General features: G+C 44.5%; 1 protein-coding gene across 1 annotated transcript; it reads left to right on the top strand.

Moving 5' to 3' along the window:
• The first annotated feature begins 5,113 nt into the window (after window positions 1-5,113).
• Window positions 5,114-7,528, top strand: Cited2 (Cbp/p300 interacting transactivator with Glu/Asp rich carboxy-terminal domain 2). Its single transcript, XM_004628540.2, has 2 exons — window positions 5,114-5,355; window positions 5,809-7,528. Exon 2 carries the CDS (start codon window positions 5,817-5,819, stop codon window positions 6,624-6,626), a length of 810 nt encoding a protein of 269 aa, XP_004628597.1. The 5' UTR covers window positions 5,114-5,355; window positions 5,809-5,816; the 3' UTR covers window positions 6,627-7,528.
• Window positions 7,529-20,691: the final 13,163 nt, after the last annotated feature.

Genomic DNA, 20,691 nt, shown 5'->3' with positions numbered 1-20,691 from the left:
TTATGTATTCAACCTGCAGATAGTGCCGGTTACTTCTAGGAAGTCTGCCTCTATTAACCATGTGTTCGTGGGTTCCTATCTCTTACTCTCCTCTACCCCATTCCTCTCTGAGGAGAAAGTATAAAAATAATTACAATACATAGTTTTGCATGCTTGTATCTGGTATTCTGAACAATGCATTTGAGGACAATATGCAATACAGCAATGATTATTGAATTGTTTAATTTTATTTAGTGAAAATCTGTATCATTTCCAATGCTTGGTTTTATTTATTTTTTACTATTTATTCCCTTTCAAAATTAAAAAGAAATTAACTAAAATACAACAAATCTTTGCTGTTTAAACATGGTATCCTACTATGTCCGTTCTAAAAAAACTAATACAACCATCTAATATGAAAAGGATCAGATATAGGGGTTTTGGGGGGTTTTGGTTGTTGTTTTGTTTTGTTGGTATCAGGAATAAAACTCAGGACGTGGCACTTGCCAGGCAGGTGCTTAAGCCACTGAGATATATCCCTGCCCCCAGAGATAGTTTTTGTTGTTGTCATTGTTGCTCTTATTTTGAGTTTCTCTTTTTTTCTTTTCTCATTTTAAAAACTCCTAAATTCCAAGTTTCTGTATGAAAGCGATGAAAAGTTCCCCATACTTCTTAAAGACCGAGTGAGATGATTTAGGTAAAACACAGAAGTGTTAGATCCCACCCTATTGCTACCCCACCTCCATCACAAGTACGAACTCTTTTAAAATATTTTTAAATGTGAATAAATTTTATTTATGTTTATTACAACGCATTTACAGTACACAGTATTCACAGCGCGAAGTCGTGCGTGCGCACAACACGTCTTACTTCCTTTTTTCACCCCTGCCCTTCCCCTCCCTTCCCCCTCCATCTCTTGATTCCTTCTCTTTGAGAAAGATCTGGCTCCAACTTCCTGTTATCTATCTCTTATTTTTCTCTATTTATAATTTGGGGTTTTCCCATAAGAAAAAGCGTGCAATATTTAACCTTGCACGTGTGATTTATTTCTCTTAACATTACGGTCTGAACATTTTTTGAGGCTGGGCCGTTCAGTCAGCTTTTTCTCAACTCACATTTTAGCGAAAGCTGGAAACTCGCCTCCAGTGGCTATTTCAGTCAAAATTGCACACCAGAAGGGAGCTTCTGAGCTTCTGCCATTGCGGACCCCGGGGGGGGCGGGGGGGGGTCATCATGGCTACGGTTTTTCCCAAGTGAATAACAGGCCACCGTGTACCCCAGTGGTGAGCAGCCGTTCTTCCTTTCCGCTGGATTTTCCTATCTTCAGCCTCTACAATAACCTACAGGAAATCTACCCACCCTTGATTTGAATTTCTTTGGTTCCTATGTTCTATTTATTCATTCATTCATTCACTCACTCACTCACTCACTCACTCACTCACTCATTGTGAATGTCTAATCCATGCCAGGACTTGTTTCTGACACGGACTGAACAAACAGGTCCTGTCTCTGCTCTCCTGGAGTTGCTCTTTTAGGGTGGAAGACAGTAAACAGTCAAATTGCTGTACAGCCTGTCAGGCACGGATGAGCACTTGGGAGAAAAGTTAAGTAGCAGGATAATGCCCTGTGGGTGAGGCAGTGAAGACCTCACTCAGGAGGAACTGGAGTGAAGGACATGAAGAAATCAGAACAAGGGTCAGTCACCTAGAAAGAAAATTCCAGGCTGTTTCTTTCTCAGTAGTACAGACCTTGGATTATCTCAGCTTTGTCACCACTACTATGGGTTGAATAATGTTCCCATAAAAAGACACGCTAGAGTCCTACCTGTAGTAGGTCAAAATTTGATTTGATTTAAAAGTAGAATGGGGGGTGGCAGAGAGATAGCTCAGCAGACGAATCACCTGCTTAGCCAAGCTCAGGGACCTGCATTCAGTCCCTGTCACCACTTGCCGCACAGGCCTGCCCCCAGGTGTGCTGAGCCACCACAGAGATCAGCATGGTGGAGCTCGCCTGGAATGCCAGCACTGGGGCATTATGGGTGAGTTCAAGCTGCATAGTGAGACCCTGTACCAAATACATTAAACAAATAAATACAAATAAAATAAAAATAGGATTTTTACAAAAGGAACCAAGTTAAAATGAAGTCACTGGGATAGGTCCTAATCCAATAGACTTGGTGTTCTTGTAAAAAAGGGGAAATTTGGACAGAAAAAAATATGCACATAGGGGGAAATGCTAGGTTAAAATGAGGAAGAGTTCAGAATAATGCATTTGCTATCAAAAATACCAAAGGCTGCCAGCAAGCTACCAAAAGACAGATGACAGACGTGGCAAATATTTACTTTCTCAGCCGACTCCAACCCTACTCACACCTTGATCTTTGGCCTCTGGCCTCCAGAACTGTGGGACAATAACTTGTGCTCTGTCAGTGGTAGGGTACTACTAGAAGGATCCAAGATTGTGTACTCCCTAACTAGCTTCACAGGACAAAACCCTATTACATGGGATTTCCTGCAACTACCTCCTTCCTCTACCCCTGACTTCCAGTCTTGTTTTAAACCATATTATGATACTGTCTTCCAGGTTCTCAGGCTTCCACCTGCTTGTGTCACCAGGCACAGTCCAGATCTGTGGAGACACAAAGCTCTTAGGGTCCAGCTTCAGGACACCTCTCCAATCTGTTTCTGTCTTTGCCAGGAGTTTCCAACTCCTGCCCCCACCATGGGGCTCAATGCCTACTCATCCTCAGGCTCAATTTAGTCACAGTGTTCACTGCAAAGCCTCTCAATGGTCCCCAACACAAATTTTTGGGTCTAGATGAGTGTTCTAGGAAGCCCTGGCATTGGTACTGTTGTAGCATTTAAGACAGCACACCTAAGGCCTGCTTGTCTGACTCTTCCTTAGGACTGCTACCTCCTATCTTGTTTATATGTCCAGGCACTAGGGAAGAGGCTGGAACCTGAGAAATGTTCCCATTGGATGAATGAAAATTACTGAACAAAGCATGCCTGTTCTAACCAGCTGGCTCACAAGTTTTTTTCTTCCTGAAGAGGTGGGGTATGGGCAGATGACCTTTCCAGGGATTTCCCAACAGTGTGCAGAACCACTAGAGTTGGATAATGCTGCACCTTTCCCTAAGGTTGCAAGAAGCAACTGGATTCGAAATTAAAAAGCTGCTCGTGTTGCAAGACTGTGAAGAAGGGAGGAGACCATCCAATTTTTGAATCTGGGGCTGACCACTATTTTGCAATCTATTTTTTGATAAAAAGTGCCCCTTTCAACTGCCTTCTAATTCTGTCACTGCATGCGCCTGACCTACAGGTAAAGGTGTAGGGTTGACAGAATATGGAATTATTGCAACTAACAATGTGATTTGTCCCGGGCTTAGGTCTCTAAAACTAAGTATTTTTAAAGTTCTAAAATTATTTGCATGCACTTATAAATGTTAAAAGAGTACAGGAAAACAGTGAGACAGAAACAACTTTATTTTTTTTAAAACATGCCTAGCTAGAGGAAGACGGAGTGATAACAGTCAAAAATAATCAGGATTAGGTCTCCTGTGCAAATTCCTTACTGGGAAAATGTATCAGAATTTCCAGCCCTCAAGAAATAGGTCCTTAAAAAAAAAAAAAAGTCTGTGAGCTACAAGGAAGAAAAAGCAAAGGGGGAGGGGAACCGGCTCTTCGCAGCAGGAAGTCTTCAATGGCTATCGAGTTATGAAGAAACAACTCGGCTCTGAAGTCCTTATTCGGAGCGCTAAACTCGATTTTACCAAAAAACAATATAAAGGCTCCGAGCAGCCTCATCATGGTGTTGGGAAAACAATTCGGCTTCCCTGGGTAATAAAGCTAGAGAGCTCCGACTGGGTAGTGGCCTAGACTGGTGTTAGGGGTTTTATTTGCAAGTCAATGAGCCAAATGGGCGAGCCGGCTCGTTGTGCCGGGTTCGGCTAGCAGGGTTATTATTATCGCCTATTGCTCCACTGAACAATTTCACTGAAAAGGAAGAGTACCGGCAGTGTGTGTGCGTGCTCCACGCCGTACGGGACGTGCCGCTACGTGCCCACCTCCAGAACGACTTTATTTACGAAGCGATTACCATGTTATCTATTTGTTTTCCTTTTCCAACAACAGCAGCGCACTCAGCCCTCGAATTTCTTAATTACAAACCCGTTTGCTTCTGAATCAACCCCAAACCGTCAGGCTGAGCCCGGAGGGAGCCCATGCAAGTTTGAGCGCGCGCGCGCGCGCACACACACACACACACACACACCCCTCCCTGATCAAGGACAACAGCAGAAGCAAGTAACTGTGTATGTGCAAAAAGGTGGATCTGGGGACGAGGATCGCTGAGTTTGTTTACAGAGCAGAGCCTCAGCTCGGATGCCAAAGCTACCAGGAGCTGCAAACGCAAACTTAGCAGAAGCACACGTACCCAGGAGCACTGAGCGGGCCCGAAAGTGCGGACCGGATCCCGGGGCGCGGAGTGGAGGGGCCCGGGCCTGCGAACGCGCTCTGTCCACCTGCAGCGCTTCCCCGCCCCCAGCTCCTGTCCTTGAAAGGAGTTGGAAGAAAAAGCAGCTACAAGCAGAACAGATCTAGATTAGATTTACCTGCTGACCCTATAAAAACACAAAGGCTCGGCTCAGGAAAGCGCTCCCACAAGAGAGGACATTAGTTACGCAGGCTAAAAAAAAAAAAAAAACTCAGGAAAACGCAAGCGCTCTTCAAAGCCCGGGGAGGCTTCTGCAACCGGGAGGCGGCTGCAGGACCCTAGGAAGGGAAGGAGCGCTGGGCAAATCCCCCTTCCCCGTGCAGAGCAGGGCGGATGGTTAGGCGAGCCTGGGGAGCGCTGGAGGGTGCGGCTCTAGCCGGAGCGCGGTGTGGGGCTACCTTCGGAAAGAAGGCCCGGGAGGATTAACCCATGCGGGGCGGCGGAGCAGCGCAGAGCTCCTGCCAGCCGAGGAAGCGCGCAGCTGGGCGGCGCCTGGGCGCACAGCCTCTGCGCACGTGCCGCCGCCACCCGCCTGTTCCGCGCGCTGCGATCCAGGATCCGCGTCTTCGCAGCGCCCTCTGGGGAGGCGCTCGCTCCGCCCTTCCTGAAATCCCTTATATTAACTGTGGCCAAAGCCCTAAGAAACACAGCTCATTGTTGGCAGCTGCCGGGCGGTCCTCCGGAGCTGTGAGGGCAGCGGAGGGAAAAGAAAAGGGAACGGCTCGGAATCTGCTCCGGCGGCCGCGGAGAGAGCTCGACACCGTCCAGGCGACCGCGAGCGCCCAGCACGCCCGCAGGGCTCCCCTCTATGCGCTGCTGAGCCGGTCCTGGACCCGACGATCCCGCCCTCGGTCTTCGGAGCAGACATCGCAAAGACGAAAGGTGAGCGACGCCGGCTGGGGCTCCCGCGAGCCCGGTCCTCCGAGGGCTGGGTTTGCCCGGAGGAAGAACGCGAGGCGGAGCTGGGGAATAACAACAGGATGTGCAACAACAGGATGAGGAGGGCTGATCGAAAGCCTGAAGTTAGCGGCGGGGCTTCGGGGCACTTCCTTTATTAGGCCACTTCGGGGAGCTCAGGGGGGGTGCGGGCTCGGGTGCTCCCCACCCCGGTCGCTGGGGAAGGGGCTATCCGTGCAGCGCTGGGCTCTGTCGTGGTGGCAGGTCCGCCAAGACGATGCACGGGCTATTGCGAGTGGGATCCCGGGCGTGGAGGTTCGCTTGCCCCTGACCAGCGCCCGGGGGAGTCTAAGGGAGCAGAGGCGGGACCAAGTGGGGTGCGCCACGGTGGGCGACACGTGTGCCGTGGGTCTGAGCGTCTGCCCTTTTCACTTTCAGAACTGGAAATGGCAGACCATATGATGGCCATGAACCACGGGCGCTTCGCCGACGGCACCAACGGGCTGCACCACCACCCTGCCCACCGCATGGGCATGGGGCAGTTCCCGAGCCCCCATCACCACCAGCAGCAGCAGCCCCAGCACGCCTTCAACGCTCTGATGGGCGAGCACATACACTACGGCGCGGGCACCATGAACGCCACGAGCGGCATCAGGCACGCCATGGGGCCGGGGACTGTGAACGGCGGGCACCCCCCGAGTGCGCTGGCCCCCGCCGCCAGGTTTAACAACTCCCAGTTCATGGGCCCCCCGGTGGCCAGCCAGGGAGGCTCTCTGCCCGCCAGCATGCAGCTGCAGAAGCTCAACAACCAGTATTTCAACCATCACCCCTACCCCCACAACCACTACATGCCGGATTTGCACCCTGCTGCAGGCCACCAGATGAACGGGACAAACCAGCACTTCCGAGATTGCAACCCCAAGCACAGCGGCGGCAGCAGCACCCCTGGCGGCTCTGGCGGCAGCAGCACCCCGAGCGGCACCTCAGGCGGCGGCGCGGGCGGCAGCGGCGGCAGCAGCGGTGGCAGCGGTAGCGGCGGCAGCATGCCCGCCTCCGTGGCCCACGTCCCTGCTGCAATGCTGCCGCCCAATGTCATAGACACTGATTTCATCGACGAGGAAGTGCTCATGTCTTTAGTGATAGAAATGGGTTTGGACCGCATCAAGGAACTGCCTGAACTCTGGCTGGGCCAAAACGAGTTTGATTTTATGACGGACTTCGTGTGCAAACAGCAGCCGAGCCGAGTAAGCTGTTGACTCGATCCAGCCCCCTGGAAAGAAATCAACCCCCTCAACTTCTTCGGTGTGAATTTAAAAAATAAAAAAATAAAACAAAAAACATTCCCCTAGACGCAGTATCTCACTTTTCAGATCCTGAAAGGTTTGAGAACTTGGAAACAAAGTAAACTATAAACTTGTACAAATTGATTTTTAAAAATGCTGCCACTTTGGTTTTGTTTTGTTTTTGTTTCGTTTTTGTAGCCTTGACATTCACCCCCCCCCCTTATGTAGTTGAAATATCTAGCTAACTTGGTCTTTTTCGTTGTTTGTTTTTACTCCTTAGTTCCTCACTTTCTCCAGTGCTCAACTGTTAGATATTAATCTTGGCAAACTGTTTCATCTTATGGATTTTGTAGCTGGTTTCGAATGACTGAACTGCATTCAGATCTAGGAGTGAAAGGAAAAAATTGCATTAGCTGGTTGCATGAACTATGAAGGGCAGATACTACTGCACAAACTCTGCCATCTCGCTTCATTTTTCTAAACTATGCATTTGAGTACAGACTAATTTTTAATATATGCTAAACTGGAAGATTACACAGATGTGGGCCAAACCGTTCTGGATCAGGAAAAGTCATCCTGACCACTTTCAAGTTGGCTGTCCCCTTCCCCCATATGTACAGACAATAGGGTGTGGAATGTCGTCAGTGGCAAACATTTCACAGATTTTTATTTTGTTTCTGTCTTCAACATTTTTGACACTGTGCTAATAGTTTTATTCAGTACATGAAAAGATACTACTGTGTTGAAAGCTTTTTAGGAAATTTTGACAGTATTTTTGTACAAAACATTTTTTTGAAAAAATACTTGTTAATTTATTCTATTTTAATTTGCCAATGTCAATAAAAAGTTAAGAAATACTTGTTTTCTAGAAGTCATTGGGGGGGGGGTCCCTTTGGTGGCTTTTTTTTTTTTTCTTCCCTGCTTTTAAGTTGAACACTTTATTGATGAGAGTAAGCATTCCAAAGGATAAGTTACAGGACACTAAAACAGGTCATGATGAGCTTAAGCAGAGAGCAGGATTTAACATAATTGGCATAATGCTTCATTGTTATTGTAACATGCCTCTTGGTGTGGTTTAATCAAAAGCTGCAAAGTTGTCAAAGTGCTACATTTTTTCCTTAATTGCCATAAGATTCGAGTGTACTCTAAAGTTAGAAAGGTTTGCAATACTAAACATAAATATCTTACCCCTGGGGGCGTGGGCAGAGGTAAAGCAAGTGTTTGGGGTTATACCTGATTCAACTGCTTCAGTGAATGTAGCTGGAATAATATACTGGGTGTTGAATGGGGGTGACATTACGTATAAATCTACCTTTATCTCTAGTGACAAATTTTATTTCTCAGGAAGCTGCTAAGGATAGGCACACATTTCTAGCTTAATCTCTGCCATAGCTTCTGACTGGTTGATGATTCTAAGGAAAGGGGGTAGAATTCCACCTTGAGGCTTACTATTTTCTATAATACTTAAAATTTACTCAGGTTGATTCCAAGGTCAAATTACAGTCTCCATGAGATGTTCCCTCTGAAGTACACCCTGTTTTATAGAATTCTGAGCTTTCTGTTACATGCACCGGATGCGAAGCACATAAGGATAAGACCATTTTCATTTTACCTGGATGAGCTATCTAGGGAACCAAACTACAGTTAGGGGATGCCAAGTTTTGCTTTATATAAGGAAACTAATATGGTTACAATCTCAAATTATTCCAGGTAAAGGGAGATTTATTTTTGTTTCTCCTTGTATCTTACAAGAGTAACACACTTAGATGCAAGAAAAAAAAATGCACTTAACCTACTAGGGGAGTAAAGAAATAAAGGTTGAGGAAAATCTTAGAAGTAATGCTTTAAAAGAACATTTCATTTAGAGTTATATTCGCATCTTAAATCCCATATTTCATAATGAACCAGGCAGAGAAATATTGCCTTGGAGTGTGGCAACTTTTAGGTTGATTTAGGTATAATTCAGATCACCTGCAATCTATATAATTCTGTTTCCAAGGCAAGGCATGTAAAATTAAGATACACGTTTCAATGGATTTTATATACCTGTACAATTGGCACTTTATTAAAAATGATGTTCTAAGTAACTAATTTCATTCAGAACACACTGAATCAACCAAAACTCTCCTCACCCCGTTTTAAAATTGTATCCAGATTTCCGCATTAATGGTGAAAGCCAAAGTTTTCCTCAGCTAAGACATGTCACTGCTAAAGCTGCCATCAGCTGCCGAATCTTCCTGGCTAAGCATTTTCACAGTAAGTTTTTCTTTCCCTTTCTCTTTCCCATTCTCCCCACACCCCCAGGTTTAAGTAAAAAAAATACGTTTACATACATATTAATACAGCAGTTCTAGCTCTTGTTCAATTGTGCCAGGGGAGGAAAACAAAGCTACTGGAGACATTGTTTTTTGCATAAAGAAGAAGCAAAAGAATTGTCCTGCCACCACCCCTCCCCACTTATTGTGCCAGGGAATAAGCCACAGCACCTGCTGTCACTAAATTCCTCCTGCTGCTAAAACGCCGGAACATGTATGGGAGATGCAGAGCCCAAGGAGCTATTATTAGATCTTAGACCCATCCCTGCCACCAGAGACTCAAACAGCAGAGCTGGCTAGGAGCACTATTTGTCCCCAGAACAAATACAAATGAACCTCCACCCCTCCACTCAAATGATCTCTATTTCATTAAAACTCTTTCTTGATCGGCAATTGAGCAGATTCTACGTGATAGCAGCAGTCTCTTAAGCAGAGAAAAATAAGTCCTTGTTTGAAGAATCTGATTAATGAAACCTGTACAGTGACCTAGATCGCCGGCTGCCGGGAGACATTTGCATACCCTTCTGTGGTCTTGCTTCCCTACTAGGTTGCTTATAAGCATATGGGGAAATCTGACCTCTGTACCTTGGCTATTTGTCAAAAAGTTCTAATAGGGTACAAGAGAGCTTCTGTTCTTTAAGCTTTGCCCACAAACAGACACTCCATGCTTGATTTTCAAGGAGAGATCAATGATAAGGGACAGCATGGCTTCACTGATGTGAATCAGAAAAACAAGCCCGCATTAAAAAAAAAAAAAAAAAAAAAAAAAAAAAAAAAAAAGGCCTGCCTCTGCCATGTGCCTGGGAAGACCCTGCTGGTGGCATCTTTGCTGGAGCTGATAGAGACATTAAAGCTATGGATGGATCTGCGAACAACAGTTACCTAATCACCACTGTTCATGGGGTGCTAGGCTCCAGCGCTACTCCCAGAAGGCTGACACCTATTGGGAAGTTTACAGTCTCCGTGACTTTTACTACTGTAAATGCCTGAGATGGCTATAAATTGATGTCAACTTTAAAGGCCAGATCCTTTAGAGCAAAATATTAATCCACTAATCTATTATGGGTGGCTGGCTTTGAAATACAAACTTTGTAGTCCCAGACCATTAGGTGTTTTCGCCCCCTGGTGGAATTTACTTAGAAGGTCGAAACAAAGCTGTTTCCTCAGGAGGGTTTTGTTTTATTGTTTGTTCTTTTCTTTTTTTTTTTTTTTTTTCTTTTTAGCCTTTTTTTTCCCCTTGAAGCAAATAATGTATATTTACACCACCATCTTTTTATCAGTTTACAGAATAAACACCCTCTCTGAAAATAAAACTATTTTACTAACCAAAGACCTTAACCTATGATTAAGTGTGCATGGATATTTGCCTCAGATTTCAAATTATGCATTAGCTAAGAGATTTTCTTTTTCAAACTGCATTATGAGCAGTGGTTTGGGGCCAACACTGGCAACCATGGGAGGGCAACAAATACCTGCTCCCCGTCCACAGAACGGCTTATGGGTAATGAGTAACAGCACTGTTTGTTGGTATGAGGCTGGAAAAGTAGAGAAAAATATCCAGAAATGTGGAATGCAATTACCCACGCTGGAATGTGGCCACGCCACTGGCTCTAATCTTGTGAAAGGGGCCACAGAATCTTCGATGAGCATGAACGTTAGTTACTAAGGGAGTCAATAACATTTAATATAACCTGGGAGATCACATTGACTCCAAACAATAAATAAACTGACAATTCATGGAATTTAGGGTCCGAGTCACTGACAATTTTTTTCCTTTCTAAAGGTATTGTTTTTCTAGCACTGAAAGATGTTCCGTGTGGCTTCTGAGACGGTGTTTATCATTTTGGCACCGAAACATTATCACCAGGATCTGCGCTCCTGGCACGCTGGGGCGGCCTCAGGAAGAGGTCAGGTAGTGCCACACACGACTTAGCCAGTGCGCCCCCATTACCATGTGTTCTGTTTGTTTTTCCCCCCAGAATAGAAGGAACGGTGGCGATGTCAGAATTTTAATTGCAGTGGACTGGCTTAAATTACTTGACCTATTTTTATACAGCAAGAAGAGAAACAATTCTTTTTTCCTGGTGGCCATACTTGTAATTTCAACTGGAAGAGAAAATATAAGGGTGCTTTCCATCAAAGAGCACGCTGCTGGTAAACATACGAGCACATGGGAACCACGTGTGTTTTTGAAAAATATTAAGGCTCTTGAAAAAAGAAATTTTCCTCTCACAGGAGGAAATTAAATTCATAAGTAATGATAAGTAATGAATTTTAAATATGCTAAGAGCTGTGTGAATTTCTGTCATTTTTTTTAAAAGCGCAACAACAAAAAAAAGTAGGGAATCTTGAGCCTTGGGAAAGAATACCCTTCCGTACTTTCTTTGATTTAAAAAAGAAGGTTTCTAAACCATCGGATCCTTACCAGTTCCTTTTCTCCCCAAGATGAGTACTCAATGTCAGAAGCAGTCCTAGGAGACCTGGGTGGACATTGTGAGAATTCTGCTTGGCTGACCCGGGACCTGCAGAGTGATCTAAAGCAGGCGAAAGATGGACAATGTGTATTATTACCTTCTTTATATGTTGTTGGTTTTCATTAGGCTGAACTAATCTGAAAGATTAGCGAGGCCGTGTCGCAACATGGGGTGAGGCCCGTGGTTCTTGGGATTCTTGGAATTTTCCCATGGTGTCACCATTGTGCTCGGCCATGAAATCCTGTCCTTTCTTCTTCCCTCTCCAGTAGAGTGGTTACTTGATTACATTTGGGGCTGTTGAACAAAGCTCATGAGGGATCTGTCTCCTAAGGCGCCTACAGCCAGGCCAGGTTAGAGTGGCCTGCTTTGCAGGAGACATGCAAATAGGTAAGTGGCTTTAGAAAAGATAATAGTGCTATAAAGGAATCCTGGGAGTCCACTCTTGAAAGCTGGGTAGGAAGCAAATTTCGGGCTTATGTGAAAGTCAAACTAGTGTAAAATCAGAAAAGTCAGCCAACTCAAAGCTGTTGGTGGTGTTTGAGAAACATTTAAGGAGCACAATGTGGCAGAATGACAGGAATGTGACTGGCAGCTACCACCATCTTTTCTCTTTGTGTCTCCCTAAGGAATGACTTAAAACATGGCCTGTGGGTTCCTTACATTATTTGGTCACAGAGCTTTTAAAAAGTTTCTTGTAACTTTTTTTTTTTTTTTTTTAATGTATTTGGTACAGTGTCTCACTACACAGCCCAGACTCGTAGCAATCCTCCTGTTTTCAGCCTCGCCAGCATTGCGATTACAGGCACGTGCCGCCAGGCCAGGTCTCAGTGGCCAGCGCAGCATGTGGTGCTGGGGAGCAAACCCCAGTCCCTGTGCTTGCCTAAGCAGGCGCTTAGTCCACTGAGTCATCTCACCAGCCTGTTTTTCTAAGCCTGTTGGGCTTGATTTGCTTGCTGTTTTGGCTTCACGACCATTGGTGTCTCTGCTAACCGACATGTGCCGGCAGTATTCAGCTGCACACAAGGCTTTGGGGCAACTGCAAATGTTGTCCTGTTGTGTTTATTTGGGATAATTCTTTGGAAGCAAGAGATGGCCACTGCATACCTTTTTCTATCCAGTGTGTCAAGCAAGTATATGGATGACGAGACCAATAGGCGCAGCGCTTGAACTGAGAGCGAGGTTCTCAGTGTGAACCTGAAGCAAACATCTCAAGGTTCTGGCGATTCCTGGGACTCCACATTTTGGGTCAGTAATTTTCAGCCACCGCTGCTCTACAAGGCAATAGGAATAAGGAGGGGGAAAAGAAAGCCATAATTTGAAAATATTATGCTATATTTTAAAGTCTTTAAATACATAATCATTTAGCAAAACAAAATGTGACTTTTCAAAATCTTCTAGAGTGATGGGACATTAATTTTTTTTTTTTTTTTTTTTTAATGGCAAGAAATGTAGTCCATATTGTATGGGAGCAAACCAGAGAAATTTACCTATGGTCAAGAGTTTTTGTTTTTTTTTTTTTAAACTGAAGATTGAAGTTAGTTCCTGAAAGAACCATTTATTATCAAGCAGTGTGGAACTCAATTAAGTAAGAAAGCCCCAAACCACAATTTAAACTCTAAGATTCTGCCATTTGACTCAAGGAACTGAGGGGTTCAAGATGCTAAAAAGGGGCCGGGCCACCTGTGATCATGAATTTAGGGCCCTTTTAGGGCCCACCATACTTTAAAAGAATAATGGAACTGGAGATTGAACTCAGGCCCTTGCACTTGCCAGGGAGGCGCTTATTCTACTGAGCCATCTTCCCGGCCCCAGGTCAAGATTTCTTAACAAATCTTTTTGTCGAACTTCCTTTCCTTGTGGCAGATTTGGTTGTGCGCATACTGTCAGGCATCAAGTTATGCATTTTGTGCACATAATCTTACTTAAGGCCAACGATACTCCTGCAACATCCACATTATTATTCTAATATTTGATAAGAAAACTGACCGTTAGAGAGGTAAGCTGCTTCCGAGTGACACCGCGCACAACAGGGCGAGTCACAGCCTGGTTTTGGAGTGCCTAGAGATTCTTCCTAATACACAGTGCTGCCTACTCAAGCAGCAAGACTTCTAGCCTTAAATGCTACTGACTTCGAAAGGATCAATTTAATGATTTCACTGCAGAAGAACTTGGTGTTACATGTTCATCAATTAGAAAATACTAACAATAATACTAACAAAAGTATACCATGTATCTGTGCATACAATTGCATGTGGATATTTTAGGAATTCATACGTTTGTGTCTTTACATTTTCAATCCCAGTCAAATTATTCTTTTAAAGTGTGGTGGGCCCTAAAAGGGCCCTAAATTCTTGATCACAGGTGACCCGGCCCCTGCTTAGCATCTTGAGCCCCTCAGGTCCTTGAGTCAAATGGCAGAATCTTAGTGTTTAAATCGTGGTTTGGGGCTTTCTTACTTACTTGAGTTCCACACTGCTTGATAATAAGTGGTTCTTTTAGAAACTAAGCCAGTGCTTTACTGTTACCCATTCTATAACCTATGACAGGAAAGCGTTAGTGTAGCTCTCGAATACAAAGATGACCACTTTCCAACTTGTTCCACTGAGCTAGCAATTACATGTGAGCATTGATTATAAGGCTCAGGCTGATTTCAGAATGGTAAGATGTGGGGGGAAAAATACCTCTCAGAATAAAGGGAATATAGAGGTTAGTTAGTGTGCGTTTAAATAGTCTTCCTTGATCTGTCCAAACTCCAAGGCGCAGGTGTGCACTCATTTCCCACCGCTTCAGATTGCTGCAGAAACACAGAGCCCTTCCGCTAATGATACTAAGAAAGAGTAGTAGCTCCAGAATAAACAAACTTGGGTTGTAGTCTTAGCTGTGTAACCGAATAGTGGTGTAATTTAATCAGTGTTGGCTCAAGTTTCTCCATCAGTAAAATGAAGATGTTTAATTAATAAAGTTTGTGTGTTCGAATTCTCATGAAGGAAACATAAGCCCCTTCCTATCATTTTTCTTCTTCTGGAAATATGGAGCACAATATTATAAGCCACCTTCAGAACCAGTCACAGCCTTTTTTTTTAAACCATCCTTTTTCCAAGCTGTGGGCCTGCAGATGTGCCTCAGATTTGACCCAGAAGGCTTCAGGGACACCTCTGCAAACAGTTCCCTTCCTTGCAGTAGTGACCACAAGTGTTGGGTGCTAAGATTTGTCAAGCTCCGAGCCATCGCAGACATTGACCACCCTGGTGGTGGGTCTAGTGCGTCCACCCTTGCAGAGATAAAGGTGACTGTGTAACATTCTTTGCCTCACCATGGTTTAAATTACGCATGCTAAAGATAATTTCATAGACCTCCTTTTCACGTTCTGTGCTATTTTCTTACAAATTAATTTCATTTTCAAACCTCATAAATAACAAGCACTCAGTATTCCTTCAGATCACTTGCTCCAGGCCACACTTATCATCACCATCACTGCGACTGCTACTTAATTTCTTGAGGAGAAAATCCTATAAACAATTCCGAGGCAGAGGCAGCTAGGAGCTATTACACGCTGTAAGGTGGTGTTTTAAGAGTTTTCAAGCAGTCAAGAGGCTCGTGTCTATCCTCATCGATCTGTTTCCCCTTCCCCTGCTTCCCAATGCCACATTCCTCTAGCTTAGGGAATCAAATTATTCAGCTACCTGACAAACTAATACATTCGTTCAAAATAGTTATATCAGGGAAAGGTGTACAATAATACATAACTACCCAGGAATTTGTTGTTTTGAAGACACAGTCCTGCTATGCTGTTCAGGCTGTCCTAGAAGTCACAATCATCTTGCCTTAGCCTCTGAAGTGCTAGGTTCACAGGCAAGCAGGACCACGCGTGGCTCAGATAATAATTCTACACTAACATGTGAAAGCAATGTAGAGAACTTTGATGTTTATAAAACTACTAGTTCATTTCACCAATTTACCACGAGAGGGCGCTAAAGGCCTTTAATTCTATATAGTATCGGCACTTAAGCAGCTGTCAAAGGTAGACTCAACAGACCTAAAACCACCCCTGCCCCCAACCGGCCCCAAATCTGGTCTATTAGTTTTATTGAAACAGCAAATATTCAATATGACCTTCAGAACAGAGTTAAATCAAGAACACCTCTAAATCAGAAACACAGTCTTTCCAGGCACCATTTCTTATTACAGTTGAATAAAAGTTACAAACTGACCAAAGGTGTCCTCTTTTCCCCTTTGGAAGCTCTCTCCCCCTAACACCCATCTTCTCATGAGCAAATGGCTCGATTTTTCTGCCCCATCAGGGGCACGTTTACATCTGAAAAGAGAAGCTCTGAAGAAACCAAAGAAACAAAATTGAAAAGTCTGATTTTGTACATCAGTCTAAAGATATGAGAAAGTTGGGACTTCTTTTTCTTTTCTTTTCTTGCTGGTACCAGGAATCGAACTCAGGACCTTGCCCTTGCCAGCAGGCACTGTGCTGCTGAGCTGTCTCCCTGGTCAGAGACTCGCTTTTCTTCTTCCGATCCTGAAATCATTCTTCTCGTCTGCTTCTTTTCCTACCTCTCAACCCAGCGTATTTCAATGTCACGGTATGCTCTTCACTGCTATGGGACCTGCTGGTGTTGACCTGCTCGCTGCCTCCTCTAAGGAGTGCATTCCTGGAATTCCTGGCCCATAGCTTGTCCCTCCAGCACTGCCTGCTACGAAATGCATGTGTGCAGGGGCACATGCGCAGCGCACAATGACATACACAATATTATTTGTTTGCTTGTTCGCAGAGAAGGTCTCACTAGGTAGCCCAGGCTGGCCTCAAATTCGTGGTGATCCTCCTGCCTCAGCCTCCCTAGTGCAGCAATGGCAGGCGCAGGCCACCAGGCCCAGCCCCACAGGTACCTTTAAGGAGTAAATGCCCAGGACTTCATTCTGCACTCTCCTCTGCCCCATTCCTGGTTCTTAGCATGACCATCCACCCAGTGCCTGCGCCAGCGCTCCACGGAGCTGTTTGTGTTTTCTTCACCACTTGCCCGCACAGTAGTCTAAGTTCTTTCCCTTGGCGCTCTCTCTGCTTCAAATACACGCTCCTCCCAAACCACCCTTAGGCCTCAGCCCGAATCTGTTCCATCAGTGACCCCGCTCCACTAGAGGCCACTTCACGCTGTTCCCTGTGAAACTCAGCTTGCTCAGTTCTTGTTCAGAGCAGTGTGGTGGTTTTTAAAAGGTGCCCTCAGTTCTTCAACACTCATCTCATCCAACGGTGTCATTACATCACTTCCTTGCATCTAGGGTTTGTTTCCTGACTCTCCTGTCATGTAACCTCTGAGGCTGAGTCAGAAATGATCATGCAGCTTCCTCAATGTTCTCTTGGGGGGGGGGGTGCCCCTTAGCTCAGTTCTTTAAGTGGCTGCTTCAACAAAGCAGTCAGGCTCAGGTTGCTGTGGTTCGATCTCCACAACTCAAGCCAGCCAACCCTGCCCTGAAGGCATTCGGAGCAAAAAAAAAAAAAAAGTTCTCTTGGAGGCCCAGGAAATAAGTGCTTGACTGGTAGGAGCAAGGGCCTGAGTTCAACCCCCAGTTCCGCAAAAATAAATAAATAAAAATAAAAAACCAAAGTTCTCTTGGGACATGCGCCTGTGGAGCCCTGAGGTGCAGTGCAGTCCATCTAGCTGAGGCTGCCCAGCTGTGAGGAAGCCAGGCTATGAGGAAAGGCCTCGTGCAGCCTTCCCACCGGCCGCATCCACGCAAGTTCCCAGTGGGCAGCGGGGACCAGCGGCCAGCGACGGGTAAAGCTACCTGCGGTGCTGCGGGCCCTCGGCTCCTGCCGTACTACCGCCTGCTGTAGAGTCAGCTCAGTGGTGGCCCCAGAGAGCGGGCCTCGGAAGCTGGTGGCTTAGCACTTCTCTAAATCTGTGAGCCACAAACGCGCATGCATAATAGAATGGTAAGTTTGGAATCATTTTATAAATACCAACAGCAACTGAATAGCATCACCGTCTCACATAAAGCATAGACTGCTTATTTAAGTTATTTGTTGATTATTGTCCTTATTCTAAAATATCAGCTCCATGAACACAGGGATTTTTGTCATTGCTGGTTGTACATGTGCTTAAAGAATATAAATACTTGGCAGATGTTCAATCAATACTTATTGTTCAGTTTACTTATTGTACCATTTACTTGCTGAAAATGAATGACCCAGTGCTTCAGTTATTCTTCTGTCCTCATTGCTAGGACAAACACCAGACACCCAAAGTGAAGGAAGGAAAGGCTTATTTAGCTCACAGTTACTGGAGGTTTCAGTCTGTACTCAGCTGGCTCCAAGGCAGAGCAGCACATGGCAGGGGGCAGCAGTTCGTGGAAGCGGCCAAGAACAGGGAACAAAGGGGAGTGGCAGCAGCAACAACGGCTCCAGAGAGGAAGTCTGTCTTAAATTGCATTCAGGCTATCAGGCTGGGGGAAGTACTCATACCCATAATCCCAGAAGCACTAAAACCCATAATCCCAGCCTTGATCATGAGTTAATCTCAAACTCTAGACGTCTCCACCCCATGGCTGCATGATGCTTTGGGGGACAACTAAGATGCAAACCATTCATTCACTCAGTAAGCAAATGAATTAATTTTTGTATAATTTCTTCTCTCCATTCCACCTGATTGTCTTAGTTCAAAACTTCATTATTTCCAACCTAGACAACAATTACTTCCAATCGAGCAGTAAATTGGAAATATTCTCACCCTGACTAACTATATATACTGATACCTGTGAACTAAGCAACTGCACTGAAGATGGTAATCTGTAATAGTAGTTTCATGCTTGGAGTGCCTGTCATTCTGGTCTTCTGAATATGGGCTGCTTGTCATGACATGACAGTTGCTGCTATGATGTCTCTCAGGTAGATCGTTGTTCAAGAAGAAGGGGTAGTGAATAAAAGCAAGAGACAGGAAAAGGAATAATGTGGGACTGTCTTGCTTCAAGGTTGTATATGGTGAGATTTTTGGACTTATGTGTAAACATAAGAAGTATATAATTCTTTATGCCTATTTTTAAAATATATTCTAATTTTTAAATGTTTTTTATCATATTCTGTAGGGACTTAAAGTTCAACATATCAATACTCGATAAAAAATACCTGTTCCATATTATGCCTAAGATGTTTGATATGCAGACAGATAGTGAGGTTAAGTTTAACAGCCTAAGTTGTATGGTAATAACAATAAGCTTGTCTTATGGAAGGTTAACAACCTAAGTTTGCAGACCAAAATTAGAGAAAAAGAGGGCTGCAAGGAAAGCCAACATTTTGGCCCTAACCTTCTAAGGTCAATTAAGACTCAGGACATATGAGAACCTGTACTGTAACGTCATGTAACTCAGTAGTGTCCCAAATTTTCTGATCAAGGAGATTATGGGGCCAAAGAGGAAAGTGATTGATGATGTAGAGTGTGCCTAAGGAGAGTCACCTGGAGAGAAAACATTCTCTCAGGCTTTCACAGAGAGCACATTGGCCAAGCATGGCTGACACTGACAAAGGTTCTACAATCTGAGGTACAGGATCTCAGGATAAATCCTGAGGGGATTTCACTGACCTTCTCAGACCCAAAAGCTACAACTCTTGTTGCATAGGTCCTGCTTTACCTTGGTCTTAACCATCCAGCAGAAAAGTATAAAAATGAAATATAAGAAGTAAAGCCATGCTGTTGTGTTGAGCTATAGGGGATCAATTTGAGCTATCAGGTCCACAATTTCTGACATTGCCAGTGAAGCGGAAAACCCAATACTATTATGGGCTACTGGACTCTTTTAGAATATTTTACTGAGTTTACACACCTATAACATTCAAATAACGGAACTTAACAAAAAAAGGGGATACAGATGAATGTCCATTTTGTATCTGTGTATTCAAAGTGGTTAGGATAGATATATAGTTACATTCTCTTAATAGAGGGATTTGTTCTAATGGTGTTTGTAAATAGGATATCATGTCCACATCTTGTACAGAAATTAACCACTAGGAAGAATGTATGCAATGTGTGAATTATTGAAACTGTCTTACCAATTTGATTTGAAACTGTCTCATTGCTATTTGTTTATCAATAAAATTATGGGAAAAAATTAAAATTAATTATCATTATAAAAAAACCCAATTACTTCCTATTTGCTCTTATCTACTTTCATTCTCCCCCTACTACTTATGCGTCAGACTTCAGAAAGTTATCCTAAAGTATAGATTTGATACTACTGCTCATACCAGCTGAAGTGCCTTGTCTGGGCAGGCATGTTATACCATGTGACCAGTGACTGCGCAGATTAGATGACAGCAAGTGGCTCTCGGGGGCTGGCAACAAAATGCAGCCCATGGCTGACTAGGAAAATTCCAGTGAAAAACCCGCAGTCATATCAGATGGTGCTAAAACTGAAGGATCTAGCTCTGCTCCTGGGATGTTGCCCGGAGCTCATAGACACACACTGAGGAGCAAGAGAAACTTCCAGAAGTCCATAGGTGAATGAAACCATGTCCTAGGACTACAGAACCCCAAATGAAGACAGATGGAAAGACACCTGACCTTATTTTTTATTTCTTTTTTTATGTATTTAATATGGGGGCTATAGGGTCTCACCACCTGTGTGATAAGACTCGTAGTGATCCTCCTGTTTTCAGCCTCATAAGTGGTGGGATTACACGCACACACCACCACACCCACACTCAGTCTTAGTGCTCTCCAGGGGTGGGGCCAGCACTGCATGCAGGGGATTGAACCCAAGTCCCTGCGTCTGCCTAAGCAGGCGCTTTAGTCTACTGAGCTATCTGGCCGGCCTTAAAGACACCTGACTTTGACAGCATTTTAGTTTCTTGATGCAGTACCTATCAGATGCATGGTTTCTGGGAGACTTTCATTACTTGTTCTTCCATTATTTGCTTTGACAGCACCCATTTCATTATTCTGTATCTTTACATGCGCTGCTCTCTTCATCTAGAAGCTTCTCACAGTCATCTCCTTGCTCAAGGGTCCTTCAGGATCTGTCTCAAGTGTCTTCTCTGAGAAGCCGTCCCACAAGACTCCTTACTCTGCAGTACCATGATACAAATACCCATGAATCAATACCTGTGTCTTCATGACACAGCCCTGCGATTGTTTAGTGCCAACCTTCTCTCTTCTACTGTGCAACTGTATCTATATATTAGAAATTTCCAGGGGCTGGAGAGATGGCTCAGTGGTCTAAAGCACCTACTTAGAACAAGCTTGGCAAGGCATC

Source organism: Octodon degus, unplaced genomic scaffold (genome assembly GCF_000260255.1).
Source record: "Octodon degus isolate 3935 unplaced genomic scaffold, OctDeg1.0 scaffold00024, whole genome shotgun sequence".
Classification (NCBI taxonomy): domain Eukaryota; kingdom Metazoa; phylum Chordata; class Mammalia; order Rodentia; family Octodontidae; genus Octodon; species Octodon degus.
The sequence above is the reverse complement of the archived record's forward strand: the minus strand, read 5'-3'. Positions and strand labels throughout refer to the sequence as shown.